The following is a 22,269-nucleotide window of genomic DNA, read 5'->3' as shown; positions in this document are numbered from 1 at the left end:
AATAGACATCCTGAACCAGCCACATAAACACAGTTCTCCCTGTTGTGAATGGGTAAGACCATTTAAGTCAGCCTTTAAAAGTTAGGCATGTGCATTAGCTAAATTCCTAGAGGGGAAGCTAACAAACAATGTCATGTTAGTAAAAGCTTATAGAGAAGCATTATTAAAGATGATAAGACTACACAGGAAAATTCAGTAATACTCTATACTATTTACATTGTGTGTTCTATGAAATGTCTATCAGAAACAGTGCTCTTTACAAATATTGTTCTAAGCCAGTTACTGTACTGTCTTCTTTTACAGATAAGGAAACTGAACTAGAGCGTGGAGCTCATTCACTGAGAACTATACAGACACAACTTTCTTGCCTATGGGCCTATACATCAAAGGTCTCTCTTAACCATGGTGCCAGACCGGATTCCTCAATAAAAGGAAGATTCTCTCTGGCTGTGATAGGTTTTGAGTTTATTCGTTCTAATTTACTATGGAAGTGGTCAGGATCTGTCAACCTCTTACGGTTAAAAACGTCCTTTATTTTCCAGCATTGACCAGTGTCATGTAGAGTACTTTCCTGATTAAAAAGACTTCCTTTGACTCCCTTTGTAACTGCCTGATGTCTGTAGGCATTTGTGTGATAGCATTATTTAACAGACTTATTGCTGCCTTACAGATAGAGAATGCAAGAGAATACGGCTGCTGGTGTTTCTCATAAAGCCTAGGTCACAGAGCAAAGAAGTGCTTTCCAGGGATGAAGTTCCTAAGTACATTTAAACTCTGGAGACGGGCAGTCTCTTCTGTGGTTGCTTCCGAAATGGATGAAACTGAGCATGGTTACTGTGCTTTCTATCCAAGGATACACCTCAGGTGATCGCCACTTAGCCTACTCCCATTCATGACTTGTTCACCATGGGCTCACAATCCCTCTCGTGTGTGTGTGTGTGTGTGTGTGTGTGTGTGTGTGTGTGTGTGTGTGTGTGTAATTACCACCCACGGTCATTCTACCCATATCCCTGCCTTCGGCAGATTTGTTGCCTCTTATCCTACTGACTTAGGTATATCTCCAGGGGTATCACTCTCCAAATCTTTCACTGCTCTAAAGTCAGTACTGTACCCTAGTTCAGAGAGCCAGAGCTAATGAAACACACATGTGCAGAACAGAAACAACGGTAATCAGCAGTAGGTGATTCCCACCGCTGCAGAGAGAAGAAACCTGGGATTGTTGAATCTGTTGATGACGCCGCTGACACTAGATGGTTTAGGTAAAGAGCAGATTACCCAAGAGGACTGGGAAAATGAGACTTTGGAGGTTTGCAGGTATATCTCAGAGACTCACTCAGAGCGAGAATATAGGACAGAGGCCTGCTTGTCTTTCTTCCTGAACATCCTTGAGTCTTATAGCTTGTTACTTTAAATTGGCGCCCTGAATGGAATAAATTTGTTTCTGCTCCACATTTGTGCCTTTACTGTATCCTGTTATTGTACAGATTACTGGAAGCTTGTGATCTCTGCTCTCTATTAAAAATCATTTTAAAGGAACTAATAATGCCACTGTTCTTCACTACCTTTTTCTTTAGGTTTTGACTGAAGCAAGATGAGTCAGTGCTTATAAATCATCATGAAAATAACTAATTCCCTCTCTCCACTGAAAGCCTTCATCCCTGCTATTAATCAAGTGTCCTGAAAAAACATGTACTATTCTTTGGAGCTAAAATTAAAATATTAGTATTTGAAGACAAGAAGAGAAAATGATAGAAAACTTAGTAATCCACTTCCTAAAAACCCAATGAAGACAACAGATAATATTTTTGTTTTTAATATATCTTATGGAGGACTTAAAGCACACATAAATGTTAATTAGCCTGGCTTGGAAAAATAATCATTGGAATTTAATATTCCATAACTCAAAAAGTAAGATTGTGGTTTGATTGACAGAAGCATGCATAGTCTGAGAAGAAAGAGAAGGGGATTTGTGTTTCCCATTTTTCCTGAATTTTTTAATGTTTACATATTAATTTTCAGAGAGCAAAAATTATTAACAGTAACTTTATGTTTAATAATTATCATATAGCAACTGAATGAAATAAATGTTCAATCTTTAAACAGTTTTCAAAATGAAACATGCAATTAGAAATGTATATAAAAAAAAAACAGGGCAAACACTTCACTATATTTATCTTTTTAGACCATTAAGTCCATGCTCACAATGCCATCTGCACTGACACATGGTTGTTTATTTTGTATCTGAATCGGGCCACCTCTTATTCACTCTTGTCACTCATGTTTTATACCACATTCTTCACAATCACACAGAACCATGGTAGACTTTGGTTAAAATGCTCTTCCATTGCTACTAAGGGCTGCAGAAATTAACAATCTAAACAGGGAACATGTGAAATACCAGAAGAGTAGCCATAGAGTACATAAAGGAAGGCCTATGAGAGAAACTCATAAAGCTATGAGATGCAGGGGAGAGGACGTAGGTGAGCCATTAAGGAACGTGTTCTTGATGATGAGCTGCACAGAGGATTAATGTTGAGATAGTTGAAATACTTGCATACTAAATTATATTTTAAATAGAAAAATGAATAAAAGCTTTCAGATATTGCTGTCAGTGAACCAGAAAATAAGATGGTATTTTAAATTCACTTTTCTGCATTATTTGTATGGATGATTGAAGCTTTTGAATATTAAAATGTTTAATAACTGAAGACTGCATTTTCCAGTTATAGCGATAGGCCTGGTGTTCAGTTTAAATTTAAACTTTAAAGTAGAAATGAAGTTTATTCATAATGGCACATACATATATACATGACCATAACAAAGATTTGCCATAATGAATTATGTATTTGTCTGTATTTTAAAATTAGTTTCTGATTTTAATTGCTCTTAACAGAGACATGGGGAACAATCTTGGAATTAATCTTAGATCTTCGACTTAAAATGTGTGTGTGTGTGTGTGTGTGTGTGTGTGTGTGTGTGTGCATGCACATGTGTGCCTGTGTAGATGTGCCTGTGTAGAGAGTGGTTAAGAAGGCATGGGAAAAAGCAAATAAGTGAGATAATGAGAAAGGAAGTGTAGTTCAAAGCAATTGCTTTGTTTGTTTGCACAGCTTGTATTCACTATGAAAACATTTGACTTTGCTTTTTTGTTTGTTTGCTTTTTGTTTTCCTACATTGGATATAGAAACAGGATCCAGCCGAATTCAGGGACACAATCAAGGATAAACGACAGTCAATACAATGGAAGCTGATGTCCCTGCTTAAACATCCCAGGCCTTCATCTTGTGGTAATGGCTTCAAATCTGCACTTTCAGTTTGGCTTGCACCTTCTCGTTCTCTCAACCCCCTTCATGGTGAGTGGTCTAGTTAAGATGAGTGGTGACACTAGGACTTGCTGGCATTCTGGATTGTAACATCTCATCATCCACAGTCTGTTGGTCAGACCTCCAGACTCATAGCTTTTCTCCCCTTCATTTTCATGGAGCTTTATGGCTGGAACCTTTTCCAACCACAATGATTAAACAATTCAAATGCTAGGTCTTGCACTGGCCTTTCTCTTCTCGATTGCACCTATCCAAGATCATCAGGAAACATATCTACCAAAAAATTGAAACTCTGTCACCATGAGCTAGCAAGATGGTTCTGTAAGTAATATGCTTTTTGCCATGTCTGATGACCAGAATTAAGTCCCAGAGACTAACATAGTGAAAAGACACTATACCCCTTCTTTGATCCCTCTCCACACATGTGAAAAGTGTTCACGCATGCATGTGTACATCCATGTACCCCATACGCAAAATTTAAGACTGAGATCTGAGACTAACTCAAGATTATTATAATTACTATATTATTGCTAATATATCAATATATAAGATTATTTTATTGATATATAAAATATAATTTTATCATATATATTGCAAATAAATAAAATACAGGCCTCAGACTGTGATTTATCTCAGCATTCCTTTTTCTGGGCTATTCTTTCCTCACTATTTTTCCTCACCTCTTTACCTAATAAAATTCGATCTACTTATAGGTCTGTACTAAATGCTCATTCTTTCACAAATTTGTTAATGCATGGAACAACATAAATTATCTCCTTTCTTAATAAGTTCCCTCTGCTTAGCCTGCTGTCATTGTTTATTCAAATCACGTCCCTTTCTTTGCCTTAGATGACAGAATAATCTCAGCCAGGAACCATAGTCTATTCTGCATGGTGCAACGTGGATCTTCCTCTCCTGTGCCTATTACAGGATCTGGGTCAGAACTGATTGAATGAACAAGTAGTAGAAGTGAATTCAAGCTCAGTGTTTTCATTTGAAAACATTTCATGGGAGTCTGTTTTCTGTGTGATATGGGTTACAACCAAATTATTATGGTGGGGCCTCTCATTCAAGTTTTATTTAAACAATGAACAGAGATTTATATATTATCCTTGCTGTTACAGTTTAAGTACACAAAGAGTGTCTTTAAATGATTTTGCAAAGTGCACAGGTATCACTGAAGATACATTTATTCAATTGAGAAATTTTTACGAAATGGTAATTTGAAGCACTGAATATAATATAGCCATCTTCTGGCATTGGTTGCTGTCCTCTCCATTAAGGAAGATCTTAAATTATAGCAGCTTAATCACTGATGTGAGTTTTTAAATTTCTTGAGACAAGACTCTATATTTTTTTACAGTGTGTGACCTAGCTGGAGTGACAGTGTACTCCTTCTAGCTGGAATCCAGACTCTGGCTTAGTACACCTTTAATCCCACACCATGTGAGTAAGGTTAGTTTGTAGAAGGAAGCAGCCATGTTTGAAAGTGACATATAGGTGAGGGGTTGATAAAGTGATGAATCAGAGAAAGATCTGACAGACTGAGTCAGAGGTAGGATATGTCTGACTCTCACAAGAACAGACAGGAAAGAGGTCACTTATAAAAGCCATGCAGAGAACAAGAGAGGTGGCAGTTTTACCTGCACAGTTTTACAGAGGTGGGTGGCAGGTGAAGGCAGAACAAGCTAGTGAATGAGGAGACAGAAGATCAGAACAGATTGCCAGAGTTAGTTTGAGGCCAAAGTGAGAGTAACTCAGCGAGAAGCGGAGCAAAGTCAGATCGAATCAGTCAGCTTGGAGAGGAGTTTGAGCCAGCACGGCTGAGCTGAATCAGCCAGCCAGAGATCAGAAAGAGCTAAAAAGGGTGAGCTTCTTAATCTGTCAGCCTCTGAGATGGCAATTACATTGGGTGAATAAAAGTTACTATTACAGAAAACACTCTGAGTTATGGTAAATATGTTGTACTAGAAAACATACCTAACATTTCTATTATACAGTCACCATGTTTCTGGATTCTTAATGGGTGACAACATGATGACATTCATGGTTCAAAGGGTCTAACATTCACTTTCACCTTTCCATGAAATCAATTAAAGGGCTGATTCTCTCTAACAGTGTATGCATGGTGAACTCCAAGGCACATTCTATGTATACCTTACTTAAGTATAATCTACTCTTCTGCCGCACAAAAATTCAACATCACCAGGCTGGAGTCGTTTTGTTTTTAACTAAATCATCTCCCATTTGTCTCTGTAGTTGTCCAATTTGACTCCCCCACCTTAGTTTGAACCATTAAATCCTTTAGGGTTCTCCCACAGGTAACCACAATACTCTTGCAAGCAATTATACACACTGCACACAGTATGTCTGTACTGTGAGCAATTACACAAACATATAGATACACCTTGTTAAAGTTTGTCACATATATAATTCAGGATCGATGATTCAAAGAGATGATGTAAAACTGACCCAATTTGCTTTTCTGATGTGCATTTTATTTATAAACATCTTATTAATTTCACTCAAATCTAAATATTTTGCTATTTCAAAAATGCCCTGCCCATTTTCTCCTTTGGGTATCACTCACCATTGCAGCCCTCCCAGTTATATTCTTTCTTCCTTGTAAAAACCACGAAAAATGCAAAACTCTCAAAGATACATCTTGAACAATTTCTCCATTGAGATTCATAGAATGATTCCCATAAGTGCATAAGCTTAGCAACCCTGAAAAATCCCATAAATTCCCAAAGATCTAAGCAACTCCACATTTCCCCACTTTCATTTCCCTCTGAACTGACGATGGCTAAGGCAGAAGTAGCATAATTTACCTTAGCTCAACATAGGTGTGCAAAATTGTTTCCATGTTGATATTGATGATTGGAAATCCTTTTCCCTTGATTTCTGTTTAACTTCCAAGTTTATAACATATTAAAATTTCAGAACAGACCAGTCTGTTTTTATGCCATTCCAGAGAAAATCAAGGGATCTAGAGAATAAATAGTCCCAAGTTCCTGGCACTTGAAGTCCAGAAGTTCAAGTCATTTCATGATGCCACTGTTGAATGAACCTGGAATTTCACTTTTTTAAATCTTTACAGTTCTATTACTTCTGTTTATGTTCATTAATTTTTCTACTCTTCTCCACCATCTATGGGTGACAGAGACAATGTCATGTATTTAATCAGTCCATCATGATGAATACATCTTTAATATTTACAATGCATTGTGAAACTTGACTCACTCCTTCTTCAGCGAGTACTAGACCCAACACTAGACCTTTGCGTTTACAGAGGAAAGCAAAATTTTGAAAAGACAAACTGAATGTCAGTGTTTAAGACCCTCAGATTTGTCTGTTTACATGAGACATTAAATAAAAAATAAAATTATTTAATGTAAAGAACATGTTGCTGTAGTGTGTATATGCATGAATAGTAACACATATGCTAAAAGAAAAATTTAAATAAGCCAACAACTCTCTTTTGCACCTTTTAATGCTATATCTAATTCATGCTTTTCCATTTCACATAGGTCTTACCAAACATATTACCAAGAAGGGAAAAAAATCAAGGGATGGGTTTTAACCAGAAGTTTTTAATTATTCTTTATTATTTTTGCTAAAATTTATCCTCAATATTTCTGTGTATTTTATTCAGCCCCATGCATGCATTTGTGTTGTAAAACAATGACTTTCCCAATAAATTTTATTTATCTTAAAAGTGAGAAAAATTAATATAATATCTGTAATGAAATTGTAGGTATTTCTAGGTAACTATACAGAAGAAGACTTACCCCCAGTTGCCACAGTGACTTCATTTAGAAAATGACCATAAAATGGAAAATCGAAGGACAGATTCACTCTCTGCAAGGAACGACATCAAAAGAGAGAGAGATCAATACAGTGCAAAATGGTAAACGTAAAATAGAGAGCTTTTCAATTAAAGCTAAATGATGTTTGTCTTTTACCCAATTGGTATTGGTGTTAACCTTAAAAACTAAGTGTTGGGTGCTACTAAAGAATAGCTTTTTGGCAATTTACTATCTCAAGCATATGAAAAAAAATAAGGTTAAGTTATGGGCTATTGACTTTTTTTTCTGATTTATGAAGAGTCTCTGCAAATTTAAATTATAAACCAATTCAATTTCTTCTTGCATTCCTTATTACTGTTATTTCATCATTTACCAATATATTTCTATCATTTAATGCATATGCTTTTGGGGGAATAGTTTTGTCATTTTTACCAGTTGAATAGAAAACAGAAGAATGTGCTAAATGATGAGATTAAGTGAATGGAGATCAATTATAAGGGTCTTTATACCACTACTGCATTGCTTACTATTATTTTTATGCATCCTATAATAAAAAGTGGTTGACAGAAGATGAGGTCATGGAGCTAGAGTTGGAGAACCAAGGACATCTTCATGTTTGTTTATTGTAGTGAGGTATCCAGACATATCATTTGCATTTAAAAGCAGTAAGTTACAGGATGAACAGAAGTAACCTCAGAGCTACTTTGATTGGGTATAGGGTAAATTGGAGAGACTCGGGTAGAAAATTCAAAAGTCTTACACTTTGCGTTCTTAAACAAAGCCTAAAACAATTATTATTAAATATTTAAGAAATAAGAAAAAAACCACCATCCAAAGAGTATATATGGAAGGACCCATGCCTCCAGCCACAGATGTAGCAGAGGATGGTCTTGTCGGCATCAATGGGAGGAGAGGACTTGGGCCTGTCAAGGCTCAATATCCCAGTTAGGGGAATGTCAGGGCAGGAGGTCGGAGGGAGTGGGTGGATGGGTAGGGGAGCACCCTCATAGAAGCAGGAGGAGGAGGGATGGGATAGCGGGGTGGGGAACCAGGAAAGGGGATAGCATTTGAAATGTAAATAAAAAATAATATAAAAGAAAAAAATTAAAAAAGTGATCACATGTATATATTTTAACACTATCGTATATAAAAGTAGTAAACTACAAAGGAATAAAGTAGATTTTGTATGCTTAAAACATTACAAGGCAAGAAACAAGAAACATTACATATAATGCATATAAAAGACAAGGCCTAAAATAAATCAATCATTTTTGGTCTCTGTCTCTTTGTGTTTCTGCTCCCCTCTATCTATCTATCTATCTATCTATCTATCTATCTATCTATCTATCATCTATCTATCATCATCTATCTATATTTCTCTCCTATCAATCTATTGTCTGTCATTAATCTATCTACCATTAATCTAAATCAATGTATTTCTGTATCTCTGTTTATCTATCTATGTCAACGTATCTATTCATGTATGTTATCAACTGTCTATATATCATCTATCTATCTATCTATCTATCTATCTATCTATCCATCTATCTATCTATGTACACACACACACACACACACACACACACACACACACACACACACACACGTGAATTCAAAAGAAAGGTAACCAGTCTGGCCAAAGCCTGTTCAGCCTTCCTATAGTAAATGACCTTATGTTAAAAATCCCACCATCTACACAGTTTACTTCTCTGAATCTACAAATTAAAACATAGAAGAATATACCTATTGGAATTTAACTCTCTGCAATTTTGCAAATGATTGCCTTTTCATATTCTTCAGAGATTTCTAATGACTTTTTTGGCACAGAAGTAATAATTCAGAATCTACATTGACTTTCAATTAGCTTTTCTTTCCTTTTTCAAAAAAGCCACATCTTCCTAAGAAAAGTTTTTCATCGGGTTTATTTTATGCTACCAGAAAAATAAAAACCTTTCCATTGTGCCACATGGAATGAGTGGCCATTGGTAACAGCAAAGTCAAAGTAACAATACCAAACTGCCCTGTCTGAAAGATGTCAAAAACAGTCCAGTGAAGGGAATTATCAGAGTAGACAGAACCCTGCCATTCCAATGTATTCCCATCTGCACTAACAGTTTTCTTTAAATATTCGTTACTAACAAACCCACTTTTCACCAGGGTTAATGAGAATTATGTGGTATGGTTTCTAAGCCACTTCAGGTATTTAACTATTCTTGAGTTAGAACAAGATAAATGGACAACACATAAGCTAAAGAGAATGAAAGAGGTGTTGATAGAAAATAACGATTCCGTCTTCAAGTGTCACACTGTGGTTGAACTGCTCCCTCTAAAATACATAATTTATCTATCTAGGACCATGACATCCTCTACCCTATATAATAGCAATGCACAGTGCATCTAGCAGGACCTAGCATCTGAAAGGCTGTTGAACGCATCCATCCCTCTTCACTCATTTCCGACGGTCCCGCCCCTCCATGGATACCATTCTCCTCACAGATGCCTTGCTTCCTCTTCTTTTTGAATGTAACTGTCTATCATCAATTTGTTACCTTGTTCCAAAATTCATTACAGTCTTTTGTTCCAGAAAATGAGTGAAAACCACTAAGATTCAGTTTTAAGGCCCAGCCCTAACTTGAACCTGTGATGGACAAATATGTCAACATTGTCCTTCTCATGCCAGTCATAAACTGTGGCTTCTAGTTCTTAAAGTCAATACTCTTGCCCTTTAACTCCATACAAGAACAGTCATAGGATTAGTCATGGTTTCTGTAGTTTGTCAAGCGTTGCTCTACTCTGAGGCATGCCCCTACTTTAACCATACCAGATATAATGATGAAGAAGATTCTTAAGCAAACAAAACACAATAAAAAAACAAAGAAGAGGTGCCACTTGGGCTGGGAAGTTACTCAAATGTCAGAGTGAACTTCCCATTGGTGGGAACCAACAGGGGCCACGAAGGAGAAGATTTCAGAGATCTTCCAACGTTCCTTAGCACATGTATGTCTTCTCCCCAGAATAACTCACGTGTCTGTTTCAATATCTACATTCATAAACTGAACGCCTTTACATAGTCTTGTTTTACAACCATTTCAGACTGAAAGCTTCTCAGAGGGAGAGTGGTTAGGTATGCCTCAAGCAGGAAGTGAAGACTATGCCCCTAGGCTTTGATCCACTATAAATTCAATGATCTTCACTACTGAGGTATTAAAACCAAAGTGATAGTAAAAATGTAAAGGTGAAATTAAGAAAATCATTAGTTTCCTACCTAAATGACTGATGTAGAAAGGTAGCAATATAAATTGTTAAGCATTAGAATTTCATTAAGTACCTTCGAGTCAAATGATTTTACATTCAACATAATTACCCTTAACTAATTAGATTATTATTTCCCCCCACAGAATGATCTATAAAAGAGGTGTCAGACAAGGATAAAGGGAAGCTTTATTTTTTCATGTTTTCATCCTTCATTCGTCACCTTATATATCACAGGCAATAAATCTAGGACCCTGGGTAAAATGATAAGTAAGTTTCCCAGAGTCCCCTCAGTGAGGAGGAGAAGATTACAGAAAGATACACAATAGAACCATATGTAGGCAGAGTATCACAAAGAAGTGCCATTTAAGCCCCAGTTCAGGGAACCAAAATTGAGTCTTTAAACAGGAAATACTGTAAGTTCTTCACAAAGACCTTCAGGTAAGACCGAAAATGAAACTACTAGACGAAAACATTTGAGAAACGTTTCTTAAAAGGCAATTATCTTTCCGAATGGAACATTCATTGACCCAAATACAATACTACTAATAATATACTACTACTGCTACTACTACTACCACCACCACCACCACCACCGCCACCACCACCGCCACCACCACCACCACCACCACCACCACCACCACCAATAATAATAATAATAATAATAATAATAATAATAATAATAATAATAATAATATAAAACTGGCATAGAGGGCTGCCCAACACTAAGAATCAATAAGATGACCACAGTGAGGAAAAGTTGGCCTACAATAATAGAAGAAAACCTTTGGCAGATATTCATCCTGCTGATAACTGCTATCCAGAAGGTATAATGATGTCAAAACATCAAAAATCAAGAGAGCAAATAATCAAACCAAAGAATGATAAAACTAGCCAAAAAGATACTTTACATATAAAGAATGTAAATACCTATTAAATGTATAAGATAAACACACCCAATGTTTTAGAGAAATGCGACTAAGTCCCATGATACTCCATTTCATTCACCCCAGTCAAAATGGCTATAGTCAAGAAACACAATTAGCCAAAATATCCAACAAAGGGGAGATACAACCCAATGAGAACACCTCCAGTAGATAGGCATGACTGTCAATTGAGGGACGGGCCACCCACGCATCTCGGGAACAACAACAAAAAAAAAAGTGGAACAGAGACTAAAGATCATCCAGAGAATGCCCCACCTAGGGATCCATCCCATCTACAGACAATAAACCCCAACACTACGGCTGATGCCAAGAAGTGCTTGCTGACAGGAGCCTGATATAGCTGTCTCCTGAGAGGCTCTTCCAGAGCCTGAGAAATACAGGGGTGGATGCTCAGAGCCCAGGAACCCCAATGGAAGAACTATGGGAGGAACTGAAGGAGTTGAAGGGTTTTGCAACCCCATAAGAAAAACAATATCAACTCACTGATCCCAGGGACTAACCCAGCAACCAAAGTGTATACATGGAGGGAGTCAGGGCTCCAGATACATATGTAGCAGAGGATCACCTTATCTGACATCAGTTGGAGGGAAGAGAGGATTGATGCCCCAGCATAGGAGCATGCTAGAGGGGCGAGGGAGGAGTGGATGGAGGAGCACCCTCATAGAGGCAAAGGGAGCAGGGGAGAGGTAGGTTGGGGTGAGAGTGTTGTAGAGGGGTAACCTGGAAGGGGGACGTTATTTGAAATGTAAACAATTATAATGATTAATAAAAATGTTAGTAAAGATGTGGTAGAAAAAGAGAGAGATGGTCTAGCTGTATCTAACTCCTGGGTATATACCCAGCAGAATCTAAAGGCAACAAACTACAAAGCTTTCTGTATGCCCATGTATATTGTGGCACTATTCTTGTGAACTAAATTAGAGAATCAGTCTGAGTAGCTCTCAGTGAATAAATGAACAAAGAAGGGTAAAGCCATACACAATAAAGGACTATTGAGCTGTTAAGAAGAATTGAATCACATTTCATGCAGGAGATCAGTATGTAAGCAAAAAGCAGGACTCAGTAAGGCAGATACCATGAATTTTCCTTCAATTGTGGAGTCTTAAAGAAAATGTGAATGTATAAGGGGCAATAAGAGAACAAAAGCAACAACAGGACCCAAGGAGGAAGGGTGGCATCTGTGTGTAATACAGGGGAATAAATACAATCTAAAACACATTATGTACATGAATGGAACTCATTATTTAGGGCTGAAGAGATGGCTCAGCAGTTATGAGCACTTGATATCCTTCCAGTGCACACATATGGTGGCTTACAACCATCTATAACTCCAGTCTGAGGCCATCTAACACATGTAGACTGCACTGGACAATAGGTATGCACATGGTTTACAGACTCACATACAGACAAAGCTGGCATACATATGAAATAAATGGATAAAATTTTAACAACCACCATTGTATAGTGAATATATCCTAATTCAAAAGGATATCAATGCCTGGAATGCAGGAAAAGGAGACTACAGTATGTACAATAATATAGAGTAATACATAAGTCTCTCTACAGGGCCTGAAAACGGGAGATAAGGAACGTGGTGAAGATGTATATTCTAGCTGAAAGAGGGTTAAGTCACAGGGACACCAACTCAGCTGAGGAACAAGGGAAGAAAGGTCATTTCTGTTAGCTGTAAGAATGTTTGCTGTCACTAATTAGTAACGCATCCATTAACTATGCAATAATCATTATTTAAAAATGACCCAAAAGGGTCAGGAAACACTTCTGTAACTGAAAGACTAAGAGAATCCCAAGCACAGTCAAAAATTGTAGCAACAATAAATTATGTCTATGAATCGCTCCCTGCCTAATCATAAAGCATGTCTTTTACATTTGATTCAGTGAGACTTTATTTTGAAATTTTGTTTCATCTTTTTCTAGTTTCTAGCAGGATTTCCTTATCAGAGACTCTTGGGTTCACAAGCCATCTTTGTTGGGTGAGTGGCTGTCTTAGCCAGGGTTTCTGTTGCTGAAACAGCTTGAGTAAGAGCAAATCAGTGAGAACATACATCATCTGGATTACATTTCCACATTGCAGTCCATCACTGAGGAAAGTGAGGATAGGAACTTAGAAGGGCAGGAACCTATTGCAGAAGTTGATACAGACACCTCGTACAGGTACTACTTACTGACTTGCTCCTCAAGGCTTGCTCAACTTGTTTTCTCAAGGAACTGTGGACCAGCAGCACAAGGATGGCACCACCCACAAAAGGCTGGTTCTTCCCCTACTGGTCACTAATTTAGAAAATGACCCATAGGCAGATCATATGAGGCATTTTCCCAGTTGATGTTCCCTTCTTTCAGATAATTCTAACTTGTATCAAGTTGACAAAAACTAGCCAGCACATCACTTTATGACTTCATAAGCATTTAGCCTTAATGTCAAGGTTCTCCTTGAAAAGGCGATTAGAAGGATCAAATGACTAAATGGTGCCAAAATTTCTATAAGCATAGAGCCATATGGTTAACAATAAATTGTGTTTATGAATGTCTCCAGCATATCAATAGTTCATTTAAATTAGTTTTCTAAACATAGTTTTTCTCATTTAGTTCCTGATAAACTGCAGAAAATTATTATTGTGCATTCCCTAAATATTTGCATATATTATCAATTGCTTTTAAAAGAGATAATTAAACTAATTAAGGACAGTTGTTTTGTAGTAGAATTGATGTCAGGAATGCAGTTAATAGTTCTGTGTAATATCACAATGCTCTAATTTGGCTGCTTTGAAACAGCCATAGGTACTATCTTTACAGGTGTTTGGAGAATGAGATTAACAGTTAATATGCCAGACATGATATGTGTATTTATTTCTGTAGTTAATAAGGATGAATGTGAAACTTAATAGTTAAAATTGTAATAAGCAAAATATTCACTATTTACAAAAAGAATCATAGTAATTTTGCAGTGAGGAAAGAAAACCACAGGAGGCACCTTCATCGGGAATTGATATTGACATCGAAGGAAACACCCTTGAGTCTATGTAATTTCAAATAATGGAGATTCATGCATCACAGAACTAGAGTCTGATAAACCTCAGGTCAAGCTTCTGTGTCTGGTAGGAGACTTCTTGAATCATCTCAGTGCGGAAGGCACAGAGGTAAAGAGCATCGAGGAGAAACAGCGAAGGGTGGGGAAAACTTACCGTTAGAGCAGGCCTATTCTTGTAACTACCTCAGCCTGAGATTACATCATCAGCCTCTATCGGGAGTCAGGGTCATCAAGACCCGATTGTATCTTATGCTTACACTCTTCAGTTTTGCTGCTTTGGGGGATGAAGATTCCAACGTAACATGTAACCATGTTAATGTACCTCCTGATAGGACACACACAGAACAAACTTTTTTTTAATTAACTTGAGTATTTCTTATTTACATTTCGAATGTTATTCCCTTTCCTGGTTTCTGGACAAACATCCCCCTAATCCTTCCTCCTCCCCTTCTGTATGGGCTTCCCCTCCCCATCCTTCCCCCATTACTGCCCTCCCCCCAACAATCACGTTCACTGGGGGTTCAGTCTTGGCAGGACCCAGGGCTTCCCCTTCCACTGGTGCTCTTACTAGGATATTCATTGCTACCTATGAGGTCAGAGTCCAGGGTCAGTCCATGTATAGTCTTTAGGTAGTGGCTTAGTCCCTGGAAGCTCCGGTTGCTTGGCATTGTTGTTCATATGGGGTCTCAAGCCCCTTCAAGCTCTTCCAGTCCTTTCTCGGATTCCTTCAATGGGGGTCCCGTTCTCGTTCAGTGGTTTGCTGCTGGCATTTGCCTCTGTATTTGCTGTATTCTGGCTGTGTCTCTCAGGAGCGATCTACATCCGGCTCCTGTCGGTCTGCACTTCTTTACTACATCAATCTTGTTTAATTGGGTGGCTGTATATGTATGGGCCACATGTGGGGCAGGCTCTGAATGGGTGTTCCTTCTGTCTCTGTTTTAATCTAATCACATCGAATTCTCACTAGGAGAAGACATCTGTATGCAACCATGAGGACATTTCAACCTCACAAAAGAAAACTTTAAAAATGTCATGAAAAGGGTAACAGATGTGAGGAAGAACTGGAAATTAAGTCTTACATAATGCCTGCGTGAGAGCAAGATGATAGATGATAATGTACAATGAGTAAAATTACACCAAGGTATCTCAATTACTTAAGAATATTGAACAAATATACACAATTATCATGTTATTCTATTCAAGGCAGTTTTATCGGATGAGGAGAAAGCTAGATGGGACCTCTCAGAAGTCTGAGCATTTTAAGAGTCTGAACTTAGCACTGAATTTTCAAAGACGTCATAACCTGTACCCAGTAGAAAGTAATGGGCCTATCATTTCAAAGAAAACCGACTCAAAACTCTGTCCTGATAACTGTCTTTTGTTTACCCTAGTGTTTTTATCCTTCAGTAGCTAGTTATCACTTTGAAGACTAAACATTGTGAAGCCTCCATATATTTCAAATATAATATTTTCATTGTGTCTAGTAGGGACTTGCTGTCTATGGGTCACCTGGAGCCCAAGTAGATATTTCTAGATGTTTGCTAAACAATAAAATAGAAATTAAGTGTGGAAATTAAGTTATTTGGCCTGGGACCAAATAACATGTCCAAATCCTGTATTACTTATTTTCAATTTCCATTTTTCTTGATTTATTCCAAAATATAGGAAGAAATAAGACCAGACAGCAAACATATTCACAATGACAAGACAAAGCAAAATAAAGCAGAAACTCCAAAGTAACAGAAAGCATCTTTCTCAAATCAAAATGATTTGACTAAGAAAGTAGCATACAGGACCCTGATGGCACAGTGGGTGGGACCAGGGCATATGTGTACTCCCTAAAACATGGTGTGAAAAGCATTGGAGGCTGGTCTTCCCAGCAAATGTCCTGCACTGCCAAGTCTGTTATTTTATTATTTTCCCTATAATGAGAGATAAGGTGCTTCTATTTCTTACATATGCAAAAATTGAATCTTTAAACTAACATTTAGTATATTTTTAACACTTCTTAGTATTATTCTTTTTCTTATATAAGCAGTTCCAGAAATACATTCACCTATAAAAGCAATAGTCATTAAAGACAATGGAAACGTATAAATATAATCATGTCCTTGTATTGTGTAACAAAGTTCCAGCCATCTACAGGCACAAAGAAAACAGTGGCCCCTCTCTAACTCACGAATATGCTTAACTCTAAACCTTCTCTGATTGTCAGTGACTGCATGGCCTAAGGACACATTTCTCAGGATGTGTCACCTTTACTCAGTGATTCTTGACTCTGCAGCTTGACTGCATGAGTAGGAAAAGATCAAAGTGACAGGTGGTGTCAAAGAAAAATATTAAAGAGACTTAATAGAATATGGAGAGAAGGATATGTACTGACACCAGCAAAGGAAACGACTTTGGATTTAAAGTAGATTCCGCTCACAGGCGACAAATGATCCTGATACAATTTAAATGAAATACTGGAACAGGCAGAATAAATAATAAGACACGTCACATATTGCATTTGAAAAATGAGATATTTTCACCAATTCTCACATTATGGGAGTGGTCAACAAGACATGGGTTATTTACCCAGTGACTGAGATAATGGGAAAACCTAATTTAAAGATCAAAATATCCATTTGAGGAATCTTAGTCGATATGTAGACACACACATCTGGGAACTAGGTATCCTTTTCTCAAAGACAACCCAGAGATGCAATTGATTTTCAGAGTTAGACATTATAATCTCTCCAGCATTTTTGCTCATCAAAAACCAATGTTTAACTAACCCTGGACATAGTGCAACACTCATTAAGTAGAGTATTCATAATCTTAGAAGTGTAGTATAAAAATGAGGGGATTACTGCCTCCTCAGAATTAGAGATGAAGGAAACCATCACTGTATCTTGTTTTTTCCTAACTGAACAAACGCTCATTGGGTGTTCAGTTCATGTCTACAGTGCACTCAGTTGGAGAGGAATTTCTGGGGAAGTCTCTTCAGGTATTAGACTTTTTGAGAGCATACACATTGGAGTCTGCAGAATACAGTATCTGTACTTCAATCTAATATTCCCTTTAGAAAAGGGTGCTCCCATTTTTTTTTTATTAACTTGAGTATTTCTTATATACATTTCGAGTGTTATTCCCTTTCCTGGTTTCCGGGCAAACATCCCCCTCCCCCCTTCCCTTCTTTATGGGTGTTCCCCTCCCCATCCTCCCATCCCTTGCCGCTTTCCCCCCAACAATCTAGTTCACTGGGGGTTCAGTCGTAGCAGGACCCAGGGCTTCCCCTTCCACTGGTGCTCTTACTAGGATATTCATTGCTACCTATGAGGTCAGAGTCCAGGGTCAGTCCATGTATAGTCTTTAGGTAGTGGCTTAGTCCCTGGAAGCTCTGGTTGCTTGGCATTGTTGGTGCTCCCATTTTTAAAGTTAAGTATTTGCAAACAAAATTTTGATGCACAATGCACCTAGAACATTGGGTCAGGTACTGTTTTAAATACAGTACAAGTACTACATCACTGTATTGTAGTGACAGTCTTAGAAGTTTACTACTGGTATTATTCCCATTTAACTAGTGAACAAAGATAAATACCAAATTAAAGTCACACTAGTTGCTGGAAAAGTGCATACTCAGATCCAACCTGTCTGTGTTAACTATACTGGCTATAAAAGAATTCTAGATAGACATATACTAACAGAAATTTTATCTTTTCTTTTTATCATGACAGTCCGAGGGATCTAATTCTAATCACCAGGCATGGTGATGGTAAGCAACTTTACTGATTGAATCTTTAGCAACATTCATGCTTAGGAAAGATCAATGGGATTTAATAGAAATGTATAGTGCTTACCTCATTTGGGACTTTCAAAAGGTGAGTATCTATCTATCTAGAAATATTTTATAGCCAGTATAGTTAACAGGGGATATATTGCACTGAGTACCTTTGGCTTTATAGAGAGACTAGTATCCCTTTCTGTTGAAAAACCCCAATGCAGAAAAAAATGTTTATGATGGTTTGTAGATGCTTGGCCCAGGGTGTGACAATATGAGAAGATGTGACCCTGTTGGAGTAGGTTTGTCACTGAGGGCTTTAAGGACTTCATTCTAGCTGTATGGAAACCAGCATTCTACTAGCAGCCTTTAGATGAAGGTGTAGAACGCAGCTCCTCCTGTGCTATGCCAGCTTGGATGCTGCCATGCTCCCACCTTGATGATAATGGACTGAACCCCTTAACCTAGAAGCCAGCCCCAATTAAATGTTGTCTTTATGAGAGTTGCCTTGGTTATGGTGTCTGTTCACAGCAGTAAAACGCTTAGACAATGTTTAACAACAATTAAAATTTGATAAACTCAAGCATGAATTTGAAATGAGTATTCCTTATTTTTATATTATTTGTTTACGTGTATAACTGAATTTATGTCTCACTTGTATCAAGATGCTGAGAAAGGCCTGAGAGGGCCTCTGTCCATAACCATCATTATAGATGGTGGTGAGCTGTTGCACTGTGGGTCCTGCATTTGCTCTGCCACAGGCAGGGCTACTTTGGAGGGCAGTGTGAGAGGAGTTTGACTTTTACCATGAAGGGTTGTTGGATTAAAACTCAAAGGACAGCACATGCTGGTGAGGTTGTAGAGAAAGGGGAACACTCCTCCACTGCTGGTGGGAGTGCAAACTTGTACAGCTGAGCTGGCTATCAGTTTGGAGGTTTCTCAGAAGACTGGGAATAGTTATCTCAAATCTCAGCTAGACTACTCCAAAAGACTATGTAGAATCCCACAGGGACACTTGATCAACTATCACAGCAGCTTTATTTGTGATAGCCAGAAACCCAAAACAACTGGATGGCTCTAAACTGAAGGAAATGTGGTATATGTACACGATGAAATACTACTCAGCCATTAAAAACTAAGGACTTTGCGAATTTCTCAGGCAAACGGATGGAACTAGAGTGACGTAACCCAGATCCAGAAGGACATGTGTGGTATTGACTCATTTATAAGTGGTTAGTAGCCATAAATTACGGGATAATCATGTTACAATCAAGAGACTCACAAAAGCCAAATAACAAGGAGGTTGCAGGAAAGGATGGTTGAAATTTTCTCAGAAGGGGAAACAAAATAGATATTGGAGGTCAAGGGAAGGAGGGAAATGGGCAGAAGAGGAGATAGGAGAGGAGCAGGGCAGGGTAGGGGATCCTATATAAGGAGAGCTGTGGAAAAGGAAGGGGCATCAGCTGGGAACAGGTGGAATCTTTAGGATAATCCAGAGACCATCGATAGAGAGATTTCCAAGAGAGTCTATGTTGGCAACTCTAGCTGAAATCCCTAACAGTGGGGGATATGGATCCTGATGTGGCCACTTCTTTTAGCCAGGCAGGACAAGGACATCAATCCACCCACAAAACTTTCAACCCAAAATGAGTCCCACTGATACAATGTACAGGGACAAAGATAGGTCTGAGAATGAGGGAATGGCCAACTAATGCCTGCCCCAAATTGAGATCCCTTCCATGGGCAAGAATCAATCCCTGATACTATTAATGTGATATCTGTTATGATTGACAATAGGAATCTAGCAAAACTGTGCTCTGAGAGGCTCCACCTAGCAGCCACTGGAAAGAGATTTGAGCTCAGCTAAGAGAGTCTTACAGACAAGTTGAGAGAAGGACTGAGGGAGCCAAAGAGGACAGGGAATTCACAGGAAGACCAACAAGTCAACTAATTTGGATTCTTATGGGATCCTACAGACTGAATCACCAAAGAGTGAGCACAGGCTCAACCTAGGCCCCCAGAACATATACAGCAGATGAGCAACTTGGTTTCCATGTGGGTCCCCCAGAAACTGGAACAGGGGTTGTCCCTGAGCCTGTTGCCTAACTGCTTACGGATGCTGCATCCCTGAATAGTCTTGTCTGGCCTCAGTGGGAGAGGATGAGCCAATGACTTCATCTGTGGGAGTTGGGGTGGGGGCTGTTTACACACAGAGGGGTCTTTCCATTCTTAAACGAGAAGAGAAGGTATAATGGGAATATGGGAATGGGGAAAAGACTTGTGTGAGGGGAAACTAGGAGGAGAGGAAGGGATGACTATTTTAAGTGAATAAATAAATACATTTATATTTTAAAAATGGTCATTTTTTAATGTGGCTATTGGAGATGATGGAGAAGAGAGAACAAAGTAAACTTCCTGCAGAGGAGTCATGCCCTCAGAGGAGTAATCTGAACTTTACTTCAGATTTTATTACACTCTTTGATCCATAGGAATTTAGTAGCTTCCTAGACCACAGGCCCTTCCACAGCATGTCACGTGACTGTTGCGGTAACTATTAATCAACTCTGAGCTCACCATGGGTGTACAGAGGGCTGTGTGCCCACTCAAGAGCTCTGGATTCTCAAATGAAAGACACACAAGCACTGTATCACTTTTAATATGGCCTAACCGAACCAGAGCTGGGGTTCTCCCTAACCCCACGTATAACCTCTGATATTCCTGAGTTATCACTTTTGAAGATCTATATTTCATCTCTGCTACCCCAGACCCAATCAGGGGAGTGACCACTGGGGCCACTTCCCTGACTCTTACATGGCTGATTTCTCTCCTGCAGCTTTTAAGTCTGATCTCTCTGCTTTTCTGGTCATGGAGATTCTGCTCCTTCCTCTTTCCTTCATCTCTTTTCCAGAAAGTCTAAAAATCCTGCCTCTGTCTCCCTGCCCAGACGTTGGCCATTCGCAACTTTATTTCCCAATCAGAGTCAAATGGGGGCAGGCTTCCTTTGCCCTATGTGTGGGAGATTGAAAACAGGATTTTTTGGTAACAGAACTGGCATGAGAACACAAGCCACAACACAGAACCACAAACCCCAAACCAATTGAACCAACTCCTCATGTGCTGAAACCAGCAGCTAAACTAACCCTTTCCTTCAAAATGAAGAGAGAAAGACAGATACAAATACAATATGCCCTAGTCTTTGTTATCCTAGAAGAAAATACATTACAGGGAAGAAAGACCAGAACGATGAGAAGCAACTCAAAGGAGAATTCAGCAAGTTTATGCAATAACTTATTAAGACACAGACACACACACACACACAGACACACACACACACACACACACCACACACAGAGAGAGAGAGAGAGAGAGAGAGAGAGAGAGAGAGAGAGAGAGAGAGAATAAGAGCGGTTGTTAGTCATTATGAGCACAAATCTTGACATTTATTTGATTGATTTATTTGATTTATTTGACTGAGGGTTGCCAAGATGGCTAGGTGAGTAAAACCACTTACAATGAAAATCAGAATCCCTGAGCTCATCTTAGATTGCTTCTGAAAGAGAAGAATCAAAATTATCCCCTCTCTGACCTCCATGAGCACTGTGGCAACCACAGGCACCTTCCCACAGAGAGTGTGGGGTTATTCTGGTCATGCTGGGCATGTAGGAATAGTAAGCTAGTACAGAGTTTGCCACATACATATGACAACCGAAGTCAGATCCTCATAATCTATGGAAAAGTAGAGGAAGAGAATTGGCTAAACAAAGCTGTCTTTTGTCCCTCAAAATTATCCCATGCCTAGCCCCAAAGGAATCATGTACATACATAATAATAACCTAATTGTGGTCCCCATGATAAGCTAATAGATGTAACACACTATTTTAAAGTTCATCCTTTTAATAAAATAGACACACAACACCAGGCACATCAAACAAAGTATGGAAAAAACAAGCTGGAATAATCCAAGAAAACTACAGGGTAAAATTATCGCCCACAGTCAAAGTTCTTTTTCCAGAAGAAGCATTATCCAAATTTAGTACTAATGGGAATGCTCACCGAAGCAACAACAATCTTCCTGAAGAAAGAACTCTTCAGAGTTTTGCAATTATTTTGTAATGCAGATAACATATGT

The 22,269-nt window shown here is 38.4% G+C and overlaps 1 protein-coding gene across 12 annotated transcripts in view; it reads right to left on the bottom strand.

The window, feature by feature from the left end:
• Positions 1–22,269, bottom strand: part of Plxdc2 (plexin domain containing 2) — a 425,039-nt gene that overhangs the window by 172,831 nt on the left and 229,939 nt on the right. For all 12 annotated transcript variants that reach the window (XM_039095938.2, XM_039095937.2, XM_063276640.1 and 9 more), the window contains one exon: positions 7,115–7,184. In XM_039095938.2, coding sequence (XP_038951866.1) covers positions 7,115–7,184 — 70 coding nt within the window. The remainder of the gene's footprint in view (positions 1–7,114; positions 7,185–22,269) is intronic.

Source organism: Rattus norvegicus, chromosome 17, assembly GCF_036323735.1.
Source record: "Rattus norvegicus strain BN/NHsdMcwi chromosome 17, GRCr8, whole genome shotgun sequence".
NCBI lineage: Eukaryota > Metazoa > Chordata > Mammalia > Rodentia > Muridae > Rattus > Rattus norvegicus.
The sequence above is the reverse complement of the archived record's forward strand: the minus strand, read 5'-3'. Positions and strand labels throughout refer to the sequence as shown.